The sequence below is a fragment of the Gobius niger genome, assembly GCF_951799975.1.
Source record: "Gobius niger genome assembly, chromosome: 12".
NCBI classification, from domain to species: domain Eukaryota; kingdom Metazoa; phylum Chordata; class Actinopteri; order Gobiiformes; family Gobiidae; genus Gobius; species Gobius niger.
This window is the reverse complement of record NC_136863.1, coordinates 11,028,565-11,056,142: the sequence shown is the minus strand read 5'-3', so window position 1 is coordinate 11,056,142 and position 27,578 is coordinate 11,028,565. Positions and strand designations below refer to the sequence as shown.

General features: G+C 40.8%; 1 protein-coding gene across 3 annotated transcripts in view; it reads left to right on the top strand.

The window, feature by feature from the left end:
* The window catches only part of LOC306972062 (serine/threonine-protein kinase BRSK2), a 237,188-nt gene that overhangs the window by 149,024 nt on the left and 60,586 nt on the right, over positions 1-27,578 (top strand). For all 3 annotated transcript variants that reach the window (XM_079568514.1, XM_079568513.1, XM_079568512.1), the window contains exons 3-5: positions 2,389-2,474; positions 6,393-6,533; positions 27,391-27,507. In XM_079568514.1, the coding sequence (XP_079424640.1) occupies positions 2,389-2,474; positions 6,393-6,533; positions 27,391-27,507 (344 nt within the window). The remainder of the gene's footprint in view (positions 1-2,388; positions 2,475-6,392; positions 6,534-27,390; positions 27,508-27,578) is intronic.

The following is a 27,578-nucleotide window of genomic DNA, read 5'->3' as shown; positions in this document are numbered from 1 at the left end:
ATATTGTAAGCAGATACTGTATCTGGCATTTGAAGCAATGGCTTTCTTCTGGTGACTTGGCCATGCAGCCCATTTTTCATCAAGTTCACCTTATTGTGAATCTTGAAACAGCTACAGAGAGAGTCCTGTACCTAACATTGTGAAAAATTTTGTCAAATACAGTATGCTATACATACCAAAATAAACCAAAATAAAACAATTTATGTCCTTCCGACCACCTATCCATCTGTGTGTGCTTACATGTGATTGGTTTCCAAGTGGTTGCTAATGATGACTTGATGAAGTGCTGCGGAGATGTGGTGATTGGAGACAAGTGTCCACGAGCACAGATGTGGAACTTAATGAGAGTGAGTGGAGGCACGGTCCGAAGCAGAGCCAAGAGACACCACGACCAGCTGCCGTTTATGTTACCCTACACGTGTGTGCTTTGAATAAGTTGAACAGAAATAAACACAATAGAACACAGGACTCTTGATACTTGACAGTAGCTCTTTGCTCACTGGCCACCGTGGCTACGAGTTCCTTTAGTTGTTGGAATTGTACAATCTTCATTTGCATTGCCTGGCCCAAAACAACTTGATTTAAGATGATTCCAGATGTGCGTTAATATTGGTTTAAATAGACAGATATTACCCCTTCATCTCCCGACATAGCACATGATGAGCATGCGCTGTATGCTCAAGGCCATAGAACAGATATGATTTTGTTAATCAGTGGCTAATCTAGCCTTAAGCTGACAGTAACGCTGTTAAGTCTTTTGCATTAAGCCTAATTTCTCCTTTTTCAATTAACTACAAGGGTGTGCTTAGGAGAGGCTTAGAGGGCAGCGGCTGTCTTTTGTTACATTCTGTCTGACAGCTCCGCCTGGGTCTTAAAGCATTTTATTCGCTGTAGGGAGCTCAAGTACCTGCTAGCAGGTTAGCTGTAGCCACCCGGGTTCGGTGCTTATACCACATACCTTAGCCTGGAAGTGAAGGTAACATCCTGGCACAGCATGTACGCTGCTGATAGTGCTCATTAGCCCATGGATTAGTGGTCATTAGCTTAGCTGTAGCTCCCACTGATTCACTGTACTTACAGGCTAATTACACATTCAGCTCTTTAGCCTCGTTAGCAGTGTGCGGAGCTTTGTTTTGGTGGGCGCCCACGCTTTTTTAGTTACACCTGAGTTTTGTCATACATGTTGGCTAGTCCCTCTCCCTTTTACAGTCTTGGTATTTCATGTAAATAACATTTATTTTTGGTGCTTTTTATAAATACAATGTAAAAATAAACGTATTTTTTAGTCTTTCAGCCGACAAATTGAAATCCAGCAGTTTTTTTCCTGTCTTTACTGCCAAGGATCAAAATTGGAGCAATTTTCAGCGTGAGAACATCATAATTAGAGAGGAGTACCAGATTTTACGCTTAGTCACACCAAGTGCATTGTGGGAATTGAACAAAAAGGCATCAGGGCTAGATGTAGCTTCAAAGTGATATGCCAGTACAATGGCTGTCACACCTATGTGTTGCATCCTAATTGACTTGGATTAAGTTGAAAAATAAAGACTCCTCTATTGCAGCAGGGGATGAAATTGCCCACATTATTTTAAAAAGAGTGAGTTATCTTTCACAAAGTATAGAAACTGACACACGAAGAAAAAAACACATATTTGTTAAGTGCAGGCCTGACACCTAAAATGTGTTTTTTTCTAAAGTATTAAGTTTACTACATCACCAGAAGAAGTCAGTGGATGAGTCTGAAATGACTGGAGAACATGGTATGAACGCTGGAGATTACAGCAGGCGGTTCAAGTGGCCTCATGCTGCTTTCGACATCCCAGCTGCACATGCTGACTCCTAACCTTCTCCAGATGCTGACACAAATCCAAACCAATCTCTTCAAATTCACTCATATTCGAGCAAACTCCGTGGGCTACCTGTCTCTCACTGGCTCTGTAAGCAAAATGTAAAGATGTGCTGGACATTGTGACCCAGATAGCCACCCCACCCACCCCACGTACTCAACTTGTTTTGTTGAATTGCACATTTTCTCCGTCTTTATCTTTGAAAGCTGATTTATGTTGTTCACAAGAAAAGCACTGGATTATGAAATGTGATTGTGAAGTGCTCAGCAAAGGACAGAACACAAGGTTTTGTAAGATAAGCCGAACAAAAAGCTGTTTTACTTGCTTTTTTTTCAAATAAACCACATTTCAGATAACAGTGCTTACCCAACTGTATGACAATGCGGTCTAAGCTTATCTCTGTCCTCACAAGAAAGTACCAGTCAGCTGCTTCTGTGGTTTTTGTGTCTCTCTTTTACATCCAAACATGACTTGGTACAAATTCGTCGTTCATCTTTGAGAAACACGCCTTGCTGATAATGTCTCTCTTGTCTTTTTGCAGGTGGAGCGAGAAATAGCAATTCTGAAGCTCATAGAACACCCACACGTTTTAAAGCTACATGACGTCTACGAAAATAAAAAGTACTTGTAAGTATCACCAGTTCTTCTGAGCTTTGCAAAGAAATACAATGTTGTCCCAGTACACAAGCTGTTACTTTGAATTGTTATAGGATTCAAGTACCCCATTGCAAAATACTATTGGAACTTTCCATGTAGATTAGAACGTGGATTTTAGTTGAATGAAGTGAATTACTTTTTTTCTTTCAGATAATCATTCAGAGAAATTGCTCTGAGGTAAACATTGGGATAGTTGCTGATGCTTGTTCCAGGTCACAATAATTTAAGAATAGTTTCAACTGGAGTCCACAAAAAGAACAATGTAAAAGAACAATCATCTTTAGGGAAAAATTACATAACTCTGTTCGAATTAAGACATTAAAACTACAGTTTGGTTAGAATTGCTCTGGTCTTAGATAAGATAAAACCTTGTATTGCCCAATGAACAAGTATTTTTTTTCCTTAATTCAGATTGTTTTGTATATTTTCATGTTTTACATTCAAGTTAATTTGTGTGTGTCTGATTTCAAGTGGAATTTCTGCTTGTTCCACTGGAATTATAATTTTCATTTTAGCTTAGTTTAGTTCGAACTGACTCAAATTCAACAGAAAGATCCTTTATTCTAGCTATTTTAAAGCAGTACTAAGTAACTTGTTTACCTTAATAAATCCTTTTCGTAGTCCCTCTGGGGGTAATACAAGTGTTGATGATTGGGGTGTCTTTCATCTCTCCCTGGCCAGAAAACCACAATTGCAACTTTTCCTGCCCCAATACACACTAATGGAAGCATGAAGAAGAAGCTAACAGGCTAACGGACAAAGCTGACTGTGGGCTAGCACCACTTAAACAGTATTTACAGCCAAGCTTGAGTGAAAACAAATATCTCCATTGTGCAAATGGATGTACAATATCCCTCTCTCCCTTTGTCTTTTCTGTCAGCGTAGTATTTACTCTCATGGATAGTTAATGAGTAAAAACAACTGTAACATGCTACGACACCTGCAGTGGCGCTTATGGCCTCTAGGGGCATGAGTTCCTTAGTTCTGCTTTAAGAACATATGGAATCATTTATCTCATTTAAAATGGTCATTTTTCCGGTTCAGGCTTTATACTCATCTACAATAGGGTAGTTGGTGCACACCTTGCTTGCCTTTACCTTACCAGTGTTAACCAACTCCAGACACAGGATTACAATAGTTGACAGTCTACTGATGAGTCACCCCGACCCTCCACAATACACAGTAGCTGAAAGATGAATATTTCACAAAAAGCTAGAAAAGTAGAGCTCCATTGACACTAATAACAGCGTTATACAAGTCCTCTCATTGTAAATACTGAAGGAATAATTGGAAAGGGATTTATGACACTGAAATGTAATCCGTGGTGCATTGCAGTCGCATTTGCAGACCCTTAAGACTCTCAGACGAACATGAATCTATTACTGGACTTCAACAGTAAATTGACAGCCCCATCACTTGTTTAGCATATCCTTCTTGATCTACACACTGTTTGTCAACTAAACTGTATTAGATCGTGTTATAAGCCCACTCTCCAAATGGGATTGGACATGCCGCAGTGTACATGTCATCCTTTAAGACGCGAAGAAATAGAAGCATATTCTGGATCATGCCATAATTGGATTATTAAAATCACATTTTGTGCTTGTTGCTTCATCACTTCTGACAGTTGGTCACTAGTGGCGTCACACAAGATGGATGGGCCTGTCTTTGCATCGCCACTGAGTGAAGTAGCCTCTCCTCTGTGTACTGTAGCATTTAGTCATCATTATCTGATTTTGACACCCATAATTCAATGACAAAAAGGAATAATTGACAGATCATAGCACTGAGCCATCTGCTACAGTTCCCTTCATCAGAGAGTGTTTTAATGGTGGATATTTACAGGTCATTGTTAAAAAAAATAAAAGCTAATGTAGAAAAAAGTTGAAAAAAGTTTCTGAGGCACGTCTGGATTTAGTGTTTTTTTTTTTTTTAATTCAAAAGCCGATATTGATCATTCTTTAAACAGTCATCAGAGTCTAAAAATGTAATCAAGATAATACACTTTTGCGGATTAAAGACTTGCCAAAACAATACTTGCCAACAATATAATACAGCAGGGGGTATGAGTCGATTATTATGAATTCAGGAGTTTAAAAACATTTTTTATTATTATTGTGACCTAAAAGCCCCCTAAGGACATTTTTAAACACATCTGGTTCGTCAAGTATTATCGCTAAAAATAAAATGAAATTAAAGTGCAAATAATTATACGTTTATTTCAGTGAAGCAGCAACTTTAATGAAGAAATGTTGGGAAGAAAAGTTGTTTTTATTTATATTTTTAATCTGCTGACAGGAAGTTACATAGATAGAGGTAAAGTTCTGGAGCAGTTTCACTCATTTCCCATTGACATAACATGGTCGGCACGGCAACAGTTTAAAATTGTTTCCCTCTATCTATGTCACTTCCTGTCAATGTCCAATAAGGAAGTGAACCTATAAACATCACAAAAATGGTCAAACTAAAGAAAGCTGTGTAATTGTTGAATAAAATAATATTTAATTTTGTTAACTATGTTTTAGCAAAAATTACGTCTAAAGTGTCATATACACTTTAAGAGCCAAAAATCTCATATATACTCATATATAAAGGCAATAAACCTGATTTTATTTCTAGAACTGGAACAAAATTTGTCCTCCTTTAGTGTATTCTAAACTCAAATATGTGTGGGAAAAGCATTGTGCGTCTAATTATTAAACATTTTTATACATTTCATGAACTTTCAAGCTATTTTTGTAGCATTTTTACTAAAGTGACCCTCCAAATTGTGAAATGTGCCTATAAACTTGTCCCTGTGACATATTTGGATGCTACAAATATAATAGGAAAGTTTGAATTTGGACCACCACCAACATAATTTAGGGACTTCCTCTTTCATTGTTTGGGGCCTGTACGTTATATTATTTAGATATTTAATATAATTAATAATGACATGTGGGGCTTGCATCGCCTGCTTTACCAACTTTATTTTTGCCGTTTCCTTGTGTTTCTCAATAATCCATTGTAACATAATGCAACTGCTTCTACTCCTTTTGCCCCTTGGGATTTAAGCCACACTGTATTGATGGTTGGTCTGGGTAATTCAACTTAGCCGTAGGTAAAGCCAACTTTTTATGAATTAGGAAATCTTGTATGATTCATTATGTTACAGTTCCCAAAAGCTTAACCTTGCACTTTTTGGACTTGATGGATCAAGATTTGCCTCTGTTGCCACATGCTCTGTTAGCCCGCAACATTATAGCGCTATCAATAACAAACGGATGCACACCGCGGTATACGCAGCAGGCTGAGGTGGAAAAAGAATTTCAATTTGTCCTATAGTGAAGATGGAGGGAGCCTGCGGTGGATATACGAGCTGAGGTCCAAGGCAGGGCCACACCAGCGCTGGCACCGCGCCCGACGATGTGCCCCGTAGCCTGGGTCAGCACCGATTCATCTCCGGCCTGTCCCCGCAGAGCCCTGGAGCATGGCCACAGAGTCAACATGACAGACTTCTCCCCTCCCGCGCCTGAGCTACAGCTACAGAGCAGAGGCCAGAAGACGGGGGACCGCAGGGCTGGGATGGCGGTGGATGCAAGGGGATGTGTCCAAAGTGTGAAATAAAGATTGAGTTTATTGCCGTCCCAAGCACCACTATGAAAATAAAGCGCAGAGTTACATTATGTGGTATTGGCGGTAAAGGTACAAGGGTTCATTCATTTATCTATTAGCATCTTCCTCCAAAATAAGGTACAATCCCCCTTCAAAAGATCATTTCCATACATCAATAAACATAAAGTCATTGAAACATAAAGAATAAAGAATAAAATGCTGGATTTGAGCACAGTCAGCACAATACTGCAACAACCGTTCATGGTTTCCTCCTTCATCTGTTTCTTCTTCCAGGTATTTGGTGCTAGAACACGTGTCGGGCGGGGAGCTCTTTGACTACCTGGTGAAGAAAGGCAGACTGACACCCAAAGAAGCCCGGAAGTTCTTCAGACAGATCATGTCCGCTCTCGACTTCTGCCACAGTCACTCCATATGGTAAGTGTTGAAATTTCCAAATCAGTTTTGAAGCTGATACGTTTACAATGCATCTGGTTTGAGCTTAAAGGAGACATGTCATGCAAAATCATCTTTTTTTTTAGCTTGTAATCATGTTATACTATTGTTACCTTGTGAAAAACATACTTGGAAAAGTCTTTGAAAAACAATTATACTTTCTTTTTAGTAGAAGCATTTGCAGATGGTTCTTTTTGTAAGACAGAAGGTTTGTTTACACTTCCTCTGAGCTTCTTCAGAATCGTCACCTGGTGGTCTGAGGTGACGCCAGGTGAGGCTTCTGAGGAAGATCACAGGAAGTTATAGAAAATATAAAGCAGGTAAACAAACCTTCTGTCTTACTAAAAGAACCATCTCCAATACTTGGAAAAGTATTTGCTTTATTTCACGTTTTTCTTCTGCTACTGCTACTTCCCTGGATTTTGTTGTGTCAAAGAGGGACTATGAAACTGTCTTTCACATTTTCTGTGCCTATAATCCATCACTGGATTAGTTCTGCACTCAAAGTGTTCATCACAACAGCCAATGCCATTAGGTGAAAGACAAAGCTTGTTTTCACTTTTATATGACTGCCTGCAGAGGATTCTCTATATATCTGAATATCTGAAATTCCCATGCTCAGTGTCTCCCTCACTCTTATCCTTGCAAGGATTATTTCAAGTTTAAACTGTATCATATCAATGTTGAGGAACCAAAATAATGTTTTTAAGCTTCAATTATGCATGATTTGCTCTCTCTCTAAAGTCCTAAATATACCATATCCTCCAGTGAAGTCACTTTCTATTTTTAGATATGTTCATGGGAATTATCATTTTTAAGATGAAAAAGAAAATCACTCAACTCACAAAGTGTAGCCAAGTCGATTTAGTTGTCAAGCAACATTGAGCCAATAATGAGTTCCCAAATAGGAAAATGATTCAGATATCCCCCTGAAGTGAAACTACAATCTAAATTTCAATTAGTTTATTCATAGCTGTGGAGTGCTGTTTTGCTTTTCAAACCACTGATTTGATACAGAAATCACAAAAGTGAGAAAAGTTAATGTGGCTTGGTATGAGTTTTCTTCCCGTCCCCTCACCCAGATCGTGCTGCTGTTTTGACGTTCTCTGTGTGGAGTTTGCATTTCGTTCCCATGAATAGAGGCAACCATGGATGCACTGAAATATGTCAAAAATGTAACAGTTTGAACTTCACAAGACTGAATCAATCACCTCGATGACTTAGAATTGACACTCTTTTACACATCCTAACTTCAAGCCAGGTGCTATTTCTGCCACAGAACTGACTGAAGACTTGACAATTAACAAGCCCCACGACAATAATAGAAAAAGTACTTTTGAATTACTGTACAGTCCCACCCTAAACCTACGCGGATAATTTTCTGACCCTGCCATTATGAGCAGGGACAGTAAATTGTCTGTAAATTGAAGAGATCCATTAATACAGACCTCGAAAAGATTTGATGTGCCACCAACACTCATTTGATACATATAAAAGCCGAAAACTGTAGATTTTGACTAATACATCAACAAATGAGCATTGATTCACATAAAAATTCATGCAGAGCTCCATCAATATGTTGATGGTGTTTTCTTTTATTTATACTGCTGGGTATTATTTTGAGTGGGGTTTTGAAATGGGTCCCTATGCTGTGACTAATTTGATGCATAACTCTGAGATATTTTGGCTTTGGGGGGTAATTCCACTGTTTACCAGCTCACAGACCGGAGGCAATCATCTCCTTCAGAAATCACGCCGGCACTGGGGACTAATAAGAAAGCTCACTTGTTGTGGGTGACTGATTGTTGTGTTTCGAAGTTCTACTCGTCATGCGCTGCCCTCCAGAGTGAGTGGGAGACTTTAGTGAACATTTTGTCATCGTATACACGTAAGAGAGGTGCAGAGGTGTTGTTTATTCTGAGAAAGGAGGAAGGGATTGACAAGCCTGTTTGGCCAGTGTGAAATCAGTCAGGGAATACGAAATATGGGGGGTGACCATAGAAGAAGTGCAGAGAGGTAGTGGCTGTTTTTTTAATTCTTTTAGCCCTACAGTTGGTGTCGTTCCCATACTACCCCTTCACGAGGACTTAAACCATGAAATTATCAGAACTTAATCAGCCTTACAGAATGTATTCACTGTTTTCTCTCATACTTTGTCAAACTCCTCTTCCTATGCGGAGGAGGAAAATGATAGGCGACAGGGGAGATGAGGCAAACACTAGAAACTGCAGGGGAAAATCAAACTGTAGATGGAAACATGTCAGTGAAGAGAGCTCCGAGTGAATGAGAGTCGAGATGTCTGTATTTCCTGTCTCTTTTTTCATATAGATGCTTTGTCAAACGGCGGCCTGTGCGGATACAGCGGTACAGTGGGGTTCTGCAGATGCATGACTCACACAGTGACTGACAGCTCGTTGCGGCACTGGGCTGAATGGTAAATTTGGAGAACAGATTTAGTGTTCACTTGTGGAATAAACAAGAAATAACATGGTACTGGTGCATGTTACTTTGAGCCCATGAGGCCCTGTTTATGCAAATGCTGATCGCTGCAGGGAAATTGGCTTAATCTTGTTTAGGCAAGAATAAGTTAACGAAATAACAAGTCACAAAGGCCGCAATCATGTAGGCAAATAAAGTCCTCTACAAAATGTTTCATCTCGGTCTAAACCTGTCAACCCAGTAGTTTAGGGTTTCTTCTTCTTTCAGAAGAAGAAATGTGTTGGTCTCAAATGTCTTTAGCTCATGCAATAAAAAAAATCCTCCGATCCCCACAAAAACAGCAAAGACGTACAAAAGCATCCAGTGGTTTCTGTGGCGCATGTGTCCATGTAGTAACTGATTTTCTCTTGACATCTGCAGTCCTATGTAAACTAATAGGGGTTTACATCAGACATGTCATGGTGACACGCATGGAAACCTCTGGAATAAGGGGTATATTTGTCAGAGAAAAAGCGCTCTCGAAAATCTCAGGATTCTGTTCCATTACAAAGAGGGTTAAAATGCTAACCACAAGAGGCCTGTAAAAGGTTATTGGCTCAATGCTTATTTGGTTTTTCATTTGAAGATGATCTCAAAAGTTTTGTTTTGCTGTAGTATATGGGTTGCCTTGTCCACGTTGTTATTGTAAGGGCCAGGCCAGACAGGGAGGATGCCCCGGGGAAGAACAAGGACACGCTGGAGTCTGGAGGGACTGTGCCTCGGGATCCCCCCAGAAGAGCTGGAGGAAGTGTGCGTTGATAGGGAAGTCTGGGCAGAAGATTGATGGATGGATGAGGGTCGACCCCTAAAATGCTCATTATTTATTGATTATACTGCAACCAAAAAACAAACATCAAGTTTTACCCGTAATGAATTTCAACCTGGATAGACTCAGAGACAAAAGCAGCAATTAGAAAGATTTATTGACATAGATATTTGGGCAATCAGACCCCGGCAGTAGACATCGATATACGAGGGATGCCTGCCCCCAGAGCCTAGACCAGTGAAGGATGTAGCAAGGTGCTCCACGGATAGAAGAAGCCGTGAAGGGGTGGAGGTGGGTCTCAGCACAGTGGGGAAGCTGAACCATGAACGCTGGAGCTTAAACCCGGGACCACGGGCGATGATTGGCTGTGACGAGGGTGTGGCTCTGCGCTGATGGGCTGAGGTGTAGGTGTGATCCTTGCAATGAAATCCAGAAACCTTGCCCTTCATTCACTTTATTAAAAATGCATTGTTCTATTTCCACTGTTTTGCTTACACAGCTTTTCATTTTGTTGTAATGGGGTATTATACAAAAAGTTTAGGAAGTACAACAACCGCATATTCCCGTTGACTTCACCACGAGCAGTAGTTTTATGAAACAATAAAGCATGTAGAAGTTGTTTTCCTTTCTCAGCGCACACTCCTGTGGTCGGGGTTTCCTGCTGGTGATAAAAGACAAATACAAACCATATGCATTTAGTATCCTCCAGAACCCTCTGTGCCGCTTGCCTCCAAACGCTTGGTGAGGGCATTTGCATACTGCTGTGGAGGCAATTAGAAGAAACAAATTAAACTGATTTGTCATGCAATGCTTAGGTAAGAGTCGTAATGATGTGATTTGATCGAGCCACTTTGTATTCCCGCTCAGTATGGAATATGGAGTAGGCAATTACATTTTGGGCCGCTCCGATTTAATATTATAGCCACTGGGGGTGCACAAAAAGAACAACTTAGACGCATCGCATTGATTATCTCACGAGGAGATCCTTGACTTCATTTTACAACATTTAACAGGTACTTGATGTGCTGAACATGTAGTAATTGAATATAAATGAAGTAAACAACAGGAGAATGAGTTCATAAGGTAGATGTTCTGCATCTTATGAGAAAACATAGCATCGGAAGGTCAGCGGTTTGAAGCTCGCTGGACACTGTTGTTGTGTCCTTAGGCAAGACACTTCACCCTCCTTGCCTCCAGTGTCTGCGTACATTGGTGTATGAATGAGATGATGTAAAGCGCTTTAAGTGCCTAATGAAATTTACCATTTTATGTAAGGGATAATGCACAACGAGGTGTCCATTATCAGAAATAACTGGACGACGTGGAGGCCAGTTATTCTGATAATGGATGCCTCGGAGTGTATTATCCCACATACCATGGTCCCGCGAACTGAAACTGTTCATTGGGGCCTGTTTGCTTGTTTTTTTAAGTTCCTGGGCAGGAGTTATCTCACTTTTTGAAGCTAGTTCCAGCTCCATTATTTCTCGTTACTATGGAAGCAGCTGCAATGGAGTGATATAGAACGTGATTTAACTGTTATTTAACCTCTTGGGCCCCACAAGAACCAAGCTAAAAATCTAAAAGCAAAAAAAGTGTCAAAAGAGTGACAAACACACATGATTAAAGGGGCTTGATGCAAGTTGGCCATTGTATACTCACGACAGCCACCTCAGGTCTTAAGCGTAACTGCACCTTCTATATTAAGCTCGTGCATGACGGCACTTCGGACCCGAAGTAACAACTTTTTGTGTGACAGGGCAGGAAAAAAAAAGTGTCGAAAGAGTGACAAAAACGCACAAATAATGACTGATGAAAAAGCAACTAAAATTACCAAAACGTGATGAAAATGCAACAAAAAAGTGAAAAAAATGTGATGAAAAAGTGACGAAAACACGAGAAAAAAGCAACGGAAAAAAACACACTCAAAGAGCAACAAAAGCGACAACAAAAAAACGACAAAAAGCGATTAAAAAGAGGAAAACACAACAAAAACAATTTCAAAATGGGACAGAAATGTGGCAAAAGAGCGATGAAAAGCAAAAAAAAAAAAAAAATCAACCATAAAGCCACGAAAGAACAACGAAAAAGTGACAAAAATTCAATGAAGACGTGACAAAAAAAACCCTACGAAAACACTGCGACAAAATAGTTCAGATCCGGTTGGTCTTAGCTTTCAAATGATGCGTCACACTGGTGTATAGGCTGTTAAGAGGTTAAGAGGTCCTATATGGGTAAATCTCAATCAGATGGAAGACCTTTGTATTTTTACAATGTATCGTGTCTTCTTGCGATATGGATATGGTGTCAGTAAGTAGAATATTACAGGGCATATTTCGACCTTTGCATTCAGTCAAAACATCACCAATTGTCGTTTCTATTTCCGCTTATTAATCAATTTGGCGCTCGGAAGCTGAACTGAAATGGTAGACGGGGACATTTCTGCTCTGCCTTTCGTAGCTTTGTTCCTAAGCCACTTCCTCATTACCGCCGTCGTCCCCCAAATCCCTAACCCGCAGCTGTTAGATATAAAGTGATACCTTGTAAGTTTAGCCCGAAAAAGGATTATTTGGGAACCTGCGCGCCCTGCTTCCAACCTCAATTAGGTGTGCTCCAGCAGTCAGACACAGCCCTCCTCACCTCCTCTCCCTGGCAGACTAATGAGATCCCCCGCATCCCTTCAATAAAAAGCCGCTTGCGCTATAATTTCCTCCATTTCGGTCGAGCGTGGTTCACCAACACCCACTCCTTTCTATTTTTTCTTTCTTTTTTCAGTTTCTAGCGGTTATGCAGACATACCAAAGCATGTCTTCAGATTTTTTACTTATTGAAGGACATGCTTTGTTTGTCTGCTTTTGGAAGTAAACCACACAAAAATGGTTCATGATAACTTTTGGGTAAAGTCTTTGAACTCTTTTTGACCAGGCACTTTTATTCCTCGTAAGGTTCTGGTGTACTTTATAGTCTGCCGTGAGTAAATGTGTCCACTATAAATCCTTCAGTGGTCAACCTGTAAGAAGCAGTAGAACTATCTTCAGTCAACAACAGAAGAACACGTGTAGGAAATGACTGTTTTTGAGCCCGTGCTTCTCGCATTCACAGAGATTCAGGGGGAACTTTTCTGCCTTTTTTTTTTTTTTGCGACCGGAGAGAGAAAGGAAAAGGGAACGCTCAGTGACAAGGGAGATGAGGCAAACATTGGAAACAGTGGGATGAAATCGGTGGCAAGAAAAAGGGAAGTTGTCAGTGAAGAGGGCGACGTCTTCTTCGTGTTCTCGTTTTATTTATTGATCTAACGTCAGCCCGACAATCGTCTGCGTGTGACGTTTTGTTTTGATATTGTGAGAGATTGTGCACATGTGTGATTCAGAGGAGGCCTGAGCGACAGCAGGAGATCATTTTAAACAGAGATCCACGCAGGAGGCTATTTGAGAGATTGGGAATAACACAAGAGCATGCATGTGTGGGACTGTTCAGTGTCTGCCACAAAAATCAACACAAAGGAGTACTTTGTCTTATTGAGAGCTTGTTCACACTTGGTCTACTTCGAGTGAACCCCGGCTCTCTCCAGGGATCGTCCACTTCATTCGTGCAGCTCATGAACGATCCGTCTGACCTTGATTCACCCCAAAACTTCCAAACTAAAGTGAGGACTAACGAAAGCAAGCTGACGAAAGATCCGTGTCTGAAAATCCATATTTTCACCCATAGACACCAAGTTTTCTGTCGCCTACACATTTTTAAAATAGATTTTTAGTCAATTTGCTCTTGCTTGATTCATGAGCACAGATTTAGTGGCCTGTCCCAGGAAGTTCACCAAGATTCACTTCAAGCGTGACCAAAAATGTGAGGCACAAATGGTTGTTGCTTTAAAATGATACTTTCATTGAACTTTTGATAGTAAACTTATACGTGGCTTTAACCTCTCACCACCCACCTAAACCAAATACATTCTGTCCTCTTTGGCTATTATGTAGGCCTGTGTAACACCTCATTTGAAAGCTAAGACCCACAAAACTGATATTTTTCCTTGCATTGTTGATGTGTTGTGTCACCATTTTTATGGTTTTTTTTTGTCTGTTTGTTTTTTGTTTTTTTCAATTTTGGTCACATTTTTGTTGAGTTTTTGTTTTGTTTTTTGTTGAGTTTTTGTCACATTTTTGTTGAGTTTTTGTAATTATTTTGTTAAGTTTTTGTCTTTTTTTTTTTTTTTTTGTCACATTTTTGTTGAGTTTTTGTCACTTTTTGGTTGAGTTTTTGTCACATTTCTGTTGAATTTTTGTCACTTTTTTGTTGCGTTTACATTACTTGCGTTTTTCTTCTCATTTTTTGCGGCTGTTTTTGTGCTTTTTTTCCAAGAAGCTTCTTGATTAGGGTAAAGCCAAACTGGAGAAAATGGCATCCGTTCAGGTGGGAATTAAGAAGTTAAAGAATAGCCTTACCTTGTCTTGATTAGTCTCGACTATTGTAAATGTGTTTCTTCTTTATTTAACATTTTCTGCTCTTTACACGACGCATGCTGTTTCTGCCCTTGACCAAGCGCTATAGATCTATCCAAACACACTGCTGAAATAAATCATCTCCTTTTAAGTAAACCGCGCTGCCAATAGTATCTGATTCTTCCCGAATAGACTCCATTGTGAACTGTGCTCCTATTCTTGTGTCCTCAGTGGGGGTATTGACCCGCTGTGTGTTCCGAAAGCCGCACTGTCACTTTACTCTGGTCTCAATATGTGGTCATTTAAAGCAGTCTTGACGCCTACGACACACACACACACACCCAACGCATCTTACTCCTGGCCTGGTGCACCTCCCCATTACACTTATCTTTGTCATGCCTTGATGTATACATTCACACGCCTCCGAAGCTTTCACCATCACGCAAGCAGTAATCGATAAGCACCCCCCCCCACCCTCGGCCCCGAACCCTGACATCTCCACTGCTTTACATCTCATGTTTAATAGGCTGCGTTCACGGCGTGGTATAATTTGATGTCATAATTTCAAATGGAGGGCAGGGGACTGTGAAATACTCAATGTAAATATTTCACATATTTCACCTTAGTTCATATTTGCTGACATAGTATTGGCCATTGAACTCAAACTCGGTTTTTGTTTCACATGGATATGGTCCAGTGATTCAGGGTTTCTACATGCAGAAGCAAGTCATATTTAATGTTTTTTTTTTATTATTATTATACCAGCAACTTACTACAACCTTCATTTTTTCAGGTCTGAGCCTTTATTTTAAAATCCATACCAAAATATAACAATTTATGGACATTACGCTTCAATAGCTTTAAGGTCTGGACCTTTATTTTGAAATTTATTTAAACAAATATGTTTATATAAATTTCAAATATGACAATCTATGGATAATCTTCAATACCTTCTACATTTTTTACTCTAGTGGCACTTTGTAATTACACTTGTTACCAATTATCGTACTAGCAACTTACTACAACCTTTATTTTTCTGGTCTGAGCCTTTATTTTGAAATCCATACCAAAATATAACAATTTATGAATATTACTCTTCAATAGCTTCTACAGTTTTCAATGGAGTGGCACCAAATTTACACTAGTTACCATTTATCATATTAACAACTTACTGCAACCTTTATTTTTCAGGTCTGAGCCTTTATTTTGAAATACAAAAAATATAGCAATTTATGGATATTACTCTTTAATAGCCTCTACAGTTTTCAATGCAGTGACACTAAATTTACACCTGTACACCTGTACACTAGAAACTTTTAAGGTCTGTATAAATAAACATGCCTTGCCTACAGTTCATTTAATGACCTGTGATTGCTGAAATACTAACCATATACTATGTTGAAACATCAGCATTTTGACTGTTAATTTCTTAATTCTCCCCAAGACTTTGTTGACTTTGTGGTTCCTGGTAAAGAGATGGGTCGTCTGCATTCGACCAAATCCTCACCCAGTGCCTCAGGGCAACCACAGCCGCAGTGCAGTCTCCCGTGGGACTCATCTCCAGATGTTGAGCCAGGATCTTGGTGAGGATTACCTAGCCTGCTGGTTTTACCCTACCTGGGACCTTCCTGCTGTGAGGCTAGAGAACTAACCCCAGCGCACGTCTCTCTTCCTATATGTGATTTACAACTATAGGCTCTTCAGAACACTGTGATGTCGTGCGAACACAAACAAAATGTCATCGAGTGGGCGTCAGATCCACACAATCCTTCACAGCGAGTATAAAGCTCCTTCAGTCATGCACGGCCACACGGGGACGGCCACACATCGTTTCATTGCGACACGTAGGGAACACATTATGGAAACCTCCTACATGTGAGCGGGATAACACCTCGTCTAAAAGTCACATTACTCCCACACGGTCGCATCATCACCCCCATAGTTCATGCGGATCATCCTTCCGGCTCTTACTATGTCACCCGCGCAATGCTATTAGGGAGTTTAGCATCGCATTATAGCCTCGATGGTGCAATTCTAATGCAAGTCCTGCGGCTATTTGTCACTGGTGTGGACACAAGGTAGGCCGGTATGGTGTCATTTTACTTTTTTCCCCCATTTTTAAAAAAACACACCGAAAAAAACAGTATTCCTCGTACATCACATCAAGTGTTGCAGGGAGTCAGAACCAGTCGATCTATTTCACGAACAATTATTTATTTGCTGAAACGTGTTATTATTTTTAGTCCTTTTTCCTTTGGTTGATGTTCATGATAATCTCAATCAGTGCCTTTTTTTCACCCTCGTCCTCCTTTTGTTGTGCTTTGTTTCTTGGCCGTGGCTGACTTTTCTTTAAAATGCAGGCAAAAAGTGCCTCGCCTCAAAGCCCAGACCAATAATACTCCTCTGCTTTTGGCTCACATCCGTTCGAAAAGTCACGTTCAAAACAAAGCATTAGACCTCCATCATTCACACGGCGCTATCCACAAAACATATTCTATGACTTACATTGCGGCTGATGGCATATGATTCCCTCAATGTCCAATTTTATCCCATTATTCCTGCTTTTCCGATGGCGCCTTTTCCCTGGCGTGGTGGTTATAACATTGGATGACAAAAGAGCCATGATTTCAAAGGGAATGTGGAGATGAAAATCAAGTGCGGAGAAAAATGACAGTGGAAATGGCAGCCCAGCCAGGAATGAGTGCAGTGTGGGCTGCTTTATGGAGAGTGTGGATGTATAAGGGGGATATCCACACTAGACAAATGGCAGGACTGGCTGTAACATAGGAGTAAATGGGCGGTAATATTAAGGCGGCAGTAATGGCGTCAGGTTGGAGGTAAGCAAAAGTGACAGATAAGCAGATAAGCGTGGCCCACATTTTCAGAAGTGTGTGGAACTAGGCGCAAATTCAAAGCCAATGGTCTGTGTATTCCAGATAACTTGACTTTCCAAGCATGTTTTCCATCTCCGCCACTCCGCTGCCTCCCTGACAGCCTGTCTGTTTATTCTGCCTTAAGGTCCGCTGCTCATCCCATCTCCCCCCCAGTCCAACGCGGGTGGATTAACAGCTAAACGCTCGCATAGATTGTCACAACAGTTTTTGTGTATGTTTTTCAAACCTGTTGTTGTGGTAATCCTCGGCTTTAGTCACCACATTAAGCGGAGGAAGTATTGCTTTACAAATGGCGAGGAAGTCGAGCCTAAGATGACAGAGGCACGACTCCAAACTTTATTTATACAGTACAGCTTTAATTCATTTTCTAGACATTGCAGCAAGAAGCCAGTCATGTACATACCAGTCCCCTGAACATATACCCTGGCTCATGGCTTTTTTAGCTCTGAATATGCCTGGAAAAGGGACCTCAGTAAAATATTGCAATATCATTATCGCAATATTTCAGAAAGTTAGCAAATACTGCAATGTTTCTTATATAGCACAGCCTTGTAGTAACGTGCTAGAAACTAATCATGTCCATATGAGACAGATGTAAGATCTAGTGTCCAAGCACACTTTTTCCCCCTGAAAATAATACTAAGTCAGGGGTTCTCAAAGCGAGGGTCGCGAGATATTTTCAAGACAATATATTTTTTTGTTTAATTCCTAACAGTGAATTTGATATATTTTTGATTGAAAGTAGTATATTTTAGTGAAATAAAGCCAAATATCAAATATATCAAAACTTGTGCAAGACTAGTTATATTTTTCAGTGGGGGTCCTGTGTTGTTGGTCTGGTGATTTTGGGGGTTGCAGCCCGAAAAAGTTTGGGAACCCCTGTACTAAGGGACCCTCTAAATACAAAAATATGACACTTAATATGAGCCACAACTTTCGTATATTTTTGTCCAATACAGTGCTCAACTTTAACTTCTGCTGTAACTGCTGCCTAAGTCCAAATACACACGCACATGCACACACGCGCACACATGCACACATGCGCACACGCGCACACATGCACACACGCGCACACACGCGCACACATGCACACATGCACACATGCGCACACACCAATGACCCGCTCCAAGCTATACTTAAAAAATATTGGAAAAGTCTCCGATTTCAAAGGTAGTGATAATGATACCAATATCTCCCCATTCGTATTGCAGAATGGCTTGGGGGAAAAGCGACTGGCACTTTGTACTCAGCTGTTATGGCGCAGGCCTTTTGTTAAAGCGATAGATAGAATATTGGCCCTAAGATATGCGTGGTGTCTAATTGGGTCAATAGAGGCCTAAAAAACTTTTAGAGAAGCATAAAATTGAGGGGGGCAGTAGAGTGGAGCGGCGCCAAGAGCGCAACGGGTGCATTACAGCGGCTTGTGTTAAAAATCTTTTTCTCCAGTGAGTTATAATGGCTCAGAATGAGCTTTAGTGCTGAGTAAAAATGGGAGAAGAGCAGGTGCGCTGTTTTTCAGGAGAGATTAATTTGCCAGCAAGACACTCTCAGGCCATTAGCGTCACGATGAAGTGTTCAGAGCCAAGTCAGGTTTGGATAATTAGTGAATCACTGATATGATGCTTTATGGCACTATAACAAGCATGTGCCCACAATGGATGTAATGTGCAATTGACGGATTGATTGTGAATCAGTTTTGCGATGAGCTGGCAGACTTGTTTTGTTTTTAAGGCAATTTTAAACTTCACGCTCATGATGTGTCTGATGCTTTTTGACAGGCTTTTGGTAAAGCCTCGCAGAAAACAACACCAATATTTATAAGTGTCAAAGAGTGTTGACTTGAAGTGGCTGATTGGTAAAGAACTAATGTCAGCCCCCTCGCATAATTGCCTGGAATAGATCATCTTTTAGTGTTTTTGGGAGACTTCGAAAGTTGACTTGAGATGTCTTGGACTGATGATTTTCTGTTGTTGTACAAAGACTTCTGATGAGCTGAGGACAAACCCGGTGATACGTGAAATGTTTAGAGAGTATGAAACAATGAAACACAATTCCTTCTATACTAAAGAAGGGCCAATATGTAACAATCTGCTTTTTAAATGGCTTTTTTAGTCTTTGCCGTGAGATTAATAGTCTTATTTTATCAATTTCCTGCTGTCTGTGTAAAACTTTAGTCTAAATGCCTAATAATAAAATGGATTAATGCATCTCCCTCAGTGACTTTAATCGTGATTGTGTAAAGACAGAACAATGTACTTAGATATGCATCATTTTTCATGTTTAACACCAGTGTCCTAAGCAGGCCGCCCCATTGCAGAGCTACCGTTGAACATATGTATCAGCGTGGAGCATGCAAATGATCACAGGCAATTAAAGAGGCGCGTGGTGTTGGATTGCCAGAATCGTGTCTAACAGCCCCACTGGGCGTAGACACACATGTAGGCTGTAAATTACACTCAATGACACCCTGAGGACAGTGCACAGCAAACAGGCCTGTGCCACATGGAATACAATCAAATATGTTCCAACGCTAAAGGCAACGTTTCATATGATACTGACAACAATTTATTATTAGGACAGACATTGTTGTACACATTAGCAAATCAATTTATACAAGTAAAAAAAGGGTAAATAATTAGCATGGGCACCAGCTTGACATGTTATTTGTTAGAACTATGTCGATTAAAACTGTGTCTGTGTCCATAATCACAAAAAAACAGATACATAGACAATATAGATAGATAGATTAAAACTTAATTGTCCTTTTGAATGGTAGTTTAAAAAAATGCACAGGCTAAAACAACAAAATTGTTTCTCAGCAGAAGCACAAGGGCACATAAAATGTCATAAATACGTAATAAACGTCTTATGTTAAGTGTCCTGGTGAGCTGCAAGCAATAGCAATGACTTATTTCTCACATTTCAAGACGACAGAATAAACAAAAAGGATTAACGAGCCGGGATTCAATTGTGAGTAAGTTTGTTTATTCATTTATTTACTTATTTATTGTTTGAATATATTATACATTTATGACATAAGATACATGGTAAATGGACTCAGTTTGTAGAGCATTTTTCCACCTACATTAACCTCCTAACCCCCACCTGAACCGAGCACATTTTCTCCAGTTTGGCTTTACCCAAAAATCTTAATCTAAAAGCTTCTTGACAGGAAGCGTCAAGATAGCAACAAAGATGAGACCAAACAAGGAAGAAAATGCGACAAAAGAGCAACAACAAGGTGACAAAAATATGATGAACATATGATGAAAAAGCTACAAAAAGCCATAGAAAAGGGACAAAAATGCAACAATAAAGTGACATAAAGCGATGAAGCTGTGGGAAAAAATGTGACATAAACGCAACAAAAAAGCTATGGAAAAGAATGTCTAAAGTGACAATGCAAGGAAAAAGATCTGTGTGTTTCACTGGTCTATAGGCTGTAACCTTTTAGATTTGGATAAAGCTGAACTGGAGAAATCTCACTTGATTGAGGCAGAGGTTCAAGGAACAGGCCACCGTTTTTTTGCCTGGGCACACAGTTCTTCCATACTGTGATATGTTCTTACCTGAGCTTAGACGAGTTGATACGTACCTGTCTGGACTTTATGCGTGCCCGTGGAAGAGCGTGGTCGCTTCCAACTTCACCCCCATTTGGAGCTATAGGAATATACTGGGAGAGGCCAAATGCTAACAACATCTTTGGTCGTTTTGCGTGACTGAGCGCACGCACAAAGACCAGACAGGTACGCATCAACTCGTCTAAGCTCAGGTAAGAACATATTTCAGTATGTAAAAACGGTGGCCTGTTCCTTTAAGAGGTTAAGAGGTGTTATTCCTACACCAATGTCAGACACTGAGGGAAGGTCGCAAACGTGCTGGTTGTAAGACGACCCGCTCTTCAGACTTGACAAAATGTGCCGTCAGTTTTACAGAACCTAAAAGCACTTTTTTCGCCTCAGCCTCGTGTAAATAAAATTGCACGAATGTTGACACAGCCTTCCGTTCCCTTTCCTGTGGCTGCTGACTAGTGACAGGCCTGCAGCGCTGTGACATATAGTGCACACACACACACACACACACACACACACACACACACACACACACACACACACACACACACACACATAGATATTCCCATGGCAAAGCCTGCTGTGTGTGCAAGATTACAGGAGCTCCGCGTACCCTAATGTGTCAGGGAGAGACACTTTAATGTCCTATTATGGATACGGAGTTTCCTGACAGCCAATAAAGCATCCTTGTGTAATTTGTCCCCTTGATGTTGCAGCAGATAAACAGCACACCGGCCGTTTTCCCCCTCCTTTTGTGAACCCATCCTCCGAGATTTCCCCTGCTCCTTTATGCATTTTACATGTGATTACACACTGCTTATGTCATGTTTACGGCGCTTAAAGATAATAACGGGATGCCTTTGTTGCGCGCAATGGTGACAGATATGGATGCTGGGGTATTTATGATTTCTAGATGGGTCTTACATTTCTAATCTGAGGGAATGTCTCTTGCCGGTCATATTGTCGGTATCGCAAGTTTCCTTCAGGAAGATTTAAACTGCGACACGTTGCAATTTCAAAGTCGATTTCGCTTTACACATTCTTTTCAGGCTGCCATTCTGTCATCAATCCCTCCAACACAAATGCCAAATAGGTCTGGAAAAGGTGTACGGACTTGTTGAAGATCTCTGCTTAAGTGCTAGGAGTTGTGAGAATGAAAAACTGAATAGGCCGTGAGTTAAGGAAGCCTAACACAAATCCCGAAATGTCTTTTTATACGAGGATGTTACAACACGACGCGTGATAACGTAAATGTCAGCATGCCTCGTCTTGTGCCATTCTAAGACGATGACCCGCCGCTCTGTGTCAGCGCGCTCATGACTCATGTGTAAAGAAGAAGGCCGTGCGCTGATAAACTAGATAAACTATACACCGCTGAGTCATTCGGCAAACAGCAGGACAGCAATATTGTCATAGGCAGTGAATGGATGTACAACAGGGTGTACGGAAAATATGAGAGGATTCATCTGTGTAGAAAGGCTTTGTACACATTGCTCATGCATCTGAACACGAAGAGCGGTGATTCAGTTGTATAGTCTTTATTGTTACTGTGCGTGGGAAATTCAGTCTTGACCTGTCAGAAGAAGTGAGGAACTTTTCTCCAGAACTTCATTCAAGATGTTGGTCAGCAAAAGCAAATTAGAGGATTTAAGTGGTGACGAAACTTGGCCTGGGATCCTGTGATTGGATAATGAAGGCTGCAGATAGGTCTCCCAGGTTGAATTTGCAAAACTTAGCCTGTCACGATAACAAAATCTGAAGTTTGATGTATCGAGGCAGGAAACAATCACGATAAAAGATATTATTGAAGACCTTATAACAGAAACTAACTCTAAAGCTTAAAAATGACGGGAATCTTAAATGAACAGGAAATATAATGAGACACAACCTACCTAGGCCAGGCAGAGGAGGGGCGGAGGAGGGTCGCAGCATGACTGGGAAACGGCCAAGTGATTGACCGGGGAGCTTCAGAAGGGGATCCTGCTGCGGTGATTGCCTGACGTGAAGGTGCGGCTCGAGATGTGGCCGTCATTGGATTATGAAGGCTGCAGATAGGTCTTCCAGGTTGAATTTGCGAAACTAGGCCTGTCACGATAACAAAATCTGAAGTTTGATATATTGAGGAAACAATCACGAGAAATTATTGAAGACCTTATTACAGAATCTAACTCTAAAGCTTAAAAATGACGTGAATCTTAAAGTATCCCACAATGAACAGGAAATACAGTGAGACACAATTTACCTTGGATGATAGATAGATAGATAGATAGATAGATAGATAGATAGATAGATAGATAGATAGATAGATAGATAGATAGATAGATAGATAGATAGATAATGTATTTCGTTCACGCATTGCAGCCCCATGTAAGATTTCAGTTTGATTAGAAGTTCACACAAAACATGTACTGTATGACCGTTCAAAAGCAGGGTATTTGCTCTGCCGCATTGTAAGACAAAGTGCTTCTCCCCACATATGGATCTATGGTGACGCTGTACAAAGTATCCACAAGTTGAACCTCCCTTCTAAGATCCTATCACGGCCTTGTATCAGCGCCCTCCCTTTAGAGCCGTCGGTTAAACAACTGCATGATCCCCTGACAGCAACCCCAAATGTTAGCTTGTGTGAACAGATAAGGGCTTTTTGCCTTGGGGTGACCTGTTTTAGATGCAATCGCTGTTTTATTTCAATTATGGCCGCGATCACAGGGGCTCTCTTGGTGTGATAACAAAGCAGCTGACAGCTTATCCCCGTGGACCTCGCACCATCTGATGTCAGCCCAGGTTAAACGTCCACACTGATGAGGCGCTCTTCAAAGCTACACTCGGCGCAGCTTTGTACGGTTGGGCTAAAGGGAAGATTAAAGAGGGCTTCGTGATGTGGGTGCTGTAATTTGCAAATAAGGATTTACTGTATGGCGCTTTAACTTTAATGGGAGCCGAATCTTTGGGATTGACTCTCAGGTGAGCAAGTTTTTTAATGTTGTAATTATAAATACGCCAGTCCCTTTCATCAAGCGGTTCTGGAAAACACTTATCTGTGGTTTATATCAACATTTATTTATAGAGGCCTTTACAAAACTCAAAGTGATTGAGAAATCTAAAATCAGAATAAAATTAGTAAACGGGCAGCCTCCTTTAAAGGGGTCTTTGAGTTTCATGCAAAATGTACTTTTTCGGTGTTTTTATCATATAAACTTACCTGAAGTAGTATTTAGCTTAATTGAGCGTGGTGTGTAGCCAGATGGAAATTTAACCTGTAAAGACTCAGAGACAGAATGTTTTAGGACGTTTTAATGAACATGGATCATGATTGGGGCTCGGGCCCCGGCAGAAGATTACATTGACGATTTGGAATGCATGGCGATGATGGATGATCGCCAGAATTTTCTTCTTCGTGATTCCATTAGTGTGTATTGGTGACTCTGACTCGGAGGCAGGGAAGTTGCAATTGTGGTTTTCTGGCCAGAGACAACAGGGGGAGATGAAAGACCCCCCAATCATCCCATTAACACATGCATTACCCCCAGAGGGACTACGGAAAGGATTTATTAAGGTAAAAAAGTTAGTTAGTACTGCTTTAAAGGAGTCATTGAGTATCATGCAAAATTAACTTTTTTGGTGCTTTTACCTTGCTAAAAACTAGTAAACATACCTGGAGTATTTAGCTTCATTCAGTGTGGTTTGTAGCTGGATGGAGATTAGCTTTAGCTGTAATCCTGCATTTTTAAATTATATTGTACTTTAAGTAAATGCATTGTCTCTTTAAATAAGTAAATACAAACACAAAATTCACACATGTTTGAGTCATCTTGTTCAATTTGGTAATTTCCTCATGAAGTTCTTTGATCTGTAGTTCCTGGATTTTGTTGTGTAGTTCTGTATATAGAATCTCCAGTCCTTGAAGATTAAGTACTCAGAAATCAAATCAAATTCCATGTTTTGTGTAAGTTATTAATTAATGAAGAAAAGTCTTTAAATATGTATGTTGTGGTGCCTTAAAGTGTACGTGCATATGATACAAATACGCATTATACGTCCACTTTCATGGATTCTGTTTGATAATAAATGACTAGAATTCATTAGGTTAATTCAATTTGAATAGTGCACATGACTCATAATACTATAATTAAAGGCCTGAATACAGCAAATCTAATTTGAACGTTTTACCTTGCGACACCGGGGACCATTAGATAAAGTGGCACAGTGTGACTCTCCTCTCCGCCCATGCAGACACGCTGAACCCCAGCTCCTGTGCCAACGCAAATGCAGCAGTGGCATACATGATAGGATAAAGATCACCCCCCTCAGTGGTGTCTTTTAATTCTGGACATGGAGCCGGCTGGATACTGACGCCCCTCGCTGTGTTTTCTGGTAATGAGTGGCAGCTAACGAACACCACCTCTCGCCTCCACGGGTCCATATCTGTGCCGTTTGCTGGTGGCTACATGTCTGGGAGATGAGAGGGAGGGAGGGAGGCAGCTATAGCGGGGAGAGGGGGTAGGAAACCACGGGAGAAGGATTCAGCGGGGGGTTGTCACTCCTCATACAGCCATGCAATAGGGCTGGTAGCGCCGCCAGATCAAAGGGGAAGCACACAGGTGGCAGGGGTGCACACAGGATCACTATTCATGAGGTGTTCATACAGGCAGCTGAGTGATTTAGGAATTCAATATTGTTTTTTTTTTTTACTGGAGGGCTCCACAGTGTAAGAAAAAACATGTTGTTTTCCATCTGACTTTGATTTACACATTGTTTCCAGAAGCAAAATATAAACGTTTGAGCCTTTGGGGGCACTAATTTAGAGGCAAAGACTGCCTCTAGAGTGTCCAAATGACAAATGTGTTTGGCTAAAAAGAAATTGCAAATCCAGTTTCAAAATGGTCTGAAATCTCATCTTTTGTTTTCCTTTTTTTTTTCTCGAAAATAGAAACTTTAACTATGGAAATTGAGTCACTTAAATCACTTAATAACAAAGCAGACTTGCAACTCAATTTTCTGCTGCTGCTGTGATGAAATGCTCACTGCTTTGCTGATGCTATGTTATGACGTCTGTGTGAGCTCTCAGTCGCACAGGAGTTGTCCATCTTCAATGAAGGCACTTGAGTTATCTTCTGTACTCTGTAGTTCAAGTCTGGAACGTTTCGCCTCTCATCCAAAAGGCTTCGTCAGCGAACTAAGGTTCAGCTCCGCCCGTAGCTCCTAGATAAAGACCAAATCCCAGCTACTCTCACCTGTGGGTCAACACCTTTGAAGTATAGCGTCTCTCACGACCTGCTCACCCCAGAGTATCGATCTATTCTGTCCTATTCATAGCTGATCACTGCTAATTACCTGAACAGCCGACTGAGGGCCGCTTGTGCTTTCTCTTCGGTGTTAATAAAGTCTCTTCTGTAATACTTGTTTCGTTTCTCCAATATAATGTTCCTTGTGTTCTTCTTCTTTGCATCGAATAGAATAAACCACATTGCTGTCTCCGTGTGTTCACCGTTTTGTGGGAGACTGGAATCCTGTGTTGCCTAAAGATTCTCTGAAGTTTCTCTGAGACCCCAACTACATACGGCACCGCGACTCTTTTCTTCTGGGCTCTGTGGTCTGTCTGTCCTGTTCTTTGGGTCTTTCTTGCCCTTTGCGCTTTAGTGAAAGACCAGTTAGGATAGACATAGCTTGAGAGGGCTCTTTAGACGTGTTGCTCTTCTTCTGCACTGGTAGGCACCTCTTTAGCTCTATGTCTGAGCATCCTGATAACCCCTGGTTTGTGCTGGAGCGGATGCTTTCGGTTAAACATCAACACTGGTCAGTAGTTGCCTTCCTGTAAACCTCTGTCTGAAGTTTCCCCCTATGATAACCTTACAGTCTAAAAAGGCAAGTTGGTTCTCCTTAGTGTCCTTCCGAGCTGGGGTCCACAGCATTGATGTGATCTGTAAAAGGTGCCACTTCCTTCTCTTTCATTTGGATCCACAAGTCATGTTATGACACAGTATCATGTTTATATATTTTTTCCTATGTTGTGCAGCCCTATTTCACTATACTTTGACAATATCCATGTTGCCATATATTAAAGTCTGATCAACATTTAGCTGTCACTTTTAGTCTGAAGTTCTTGGGCAGGGATTCCCAAACTGCAGTACACACACATTTTAGATTTAACACATTTGCACACAAGTCAGGTGTTTATCTGGTTAAGCAATGGTTTATACCCTGTTTAGCCACAATTTAATCACGTTTTTTACCCCTTTTAGACCTGGTGTAGTCCCGGTTTGATCTTAATTTAGGACTGGTGGCACTGGGTCCAGAATTTTATAACGTAGTACATGATGTGAAAAGTTTGAAAACAAGAAAAACTTCAGTCTTGTAGAGTTTGTGTGTTCTCCCCTCTGTTTCCCCTACCTCTAAAAACAAGTACAATCGGGTCCACCCTGGGGCCATAATTTTCATGAGACGCTGGGACCTAGCTACTTAAATAATGGGGGGGGGGGATCACAATCACCTCCATAAGGCAGAAATCATCCCATCCAGTCCGTAAACTCGTCTTTTTCCCTCCAGCCCCTCAATATATTTTACTTTACTTTTTGTCTAATGCCTTTGTAATATAAATGCCAGCTGCACATGAAGAGAGGCAGGTTGAGAGAAGCCAGGGCCAGGCTGTGCTCTGTGTGTTGTTAATGCTTTGATTCTCTGTCTGTCTTGCAGCCACCGGGACCTGAAACCAGAAAACCTGTTGCTAGATGAAAAGAATAACATCAGGATAGCAGACTTCGGCATGGCGTCCCTTCAGGTTGGAGACAGTCTCTTGGAAACCAGCTGCGGGTAAGTAATCGCGCGATTTACTACGCCTTGTTCCCCTGTAAAGAAGAAGACAAACGCATACTACATAGTTA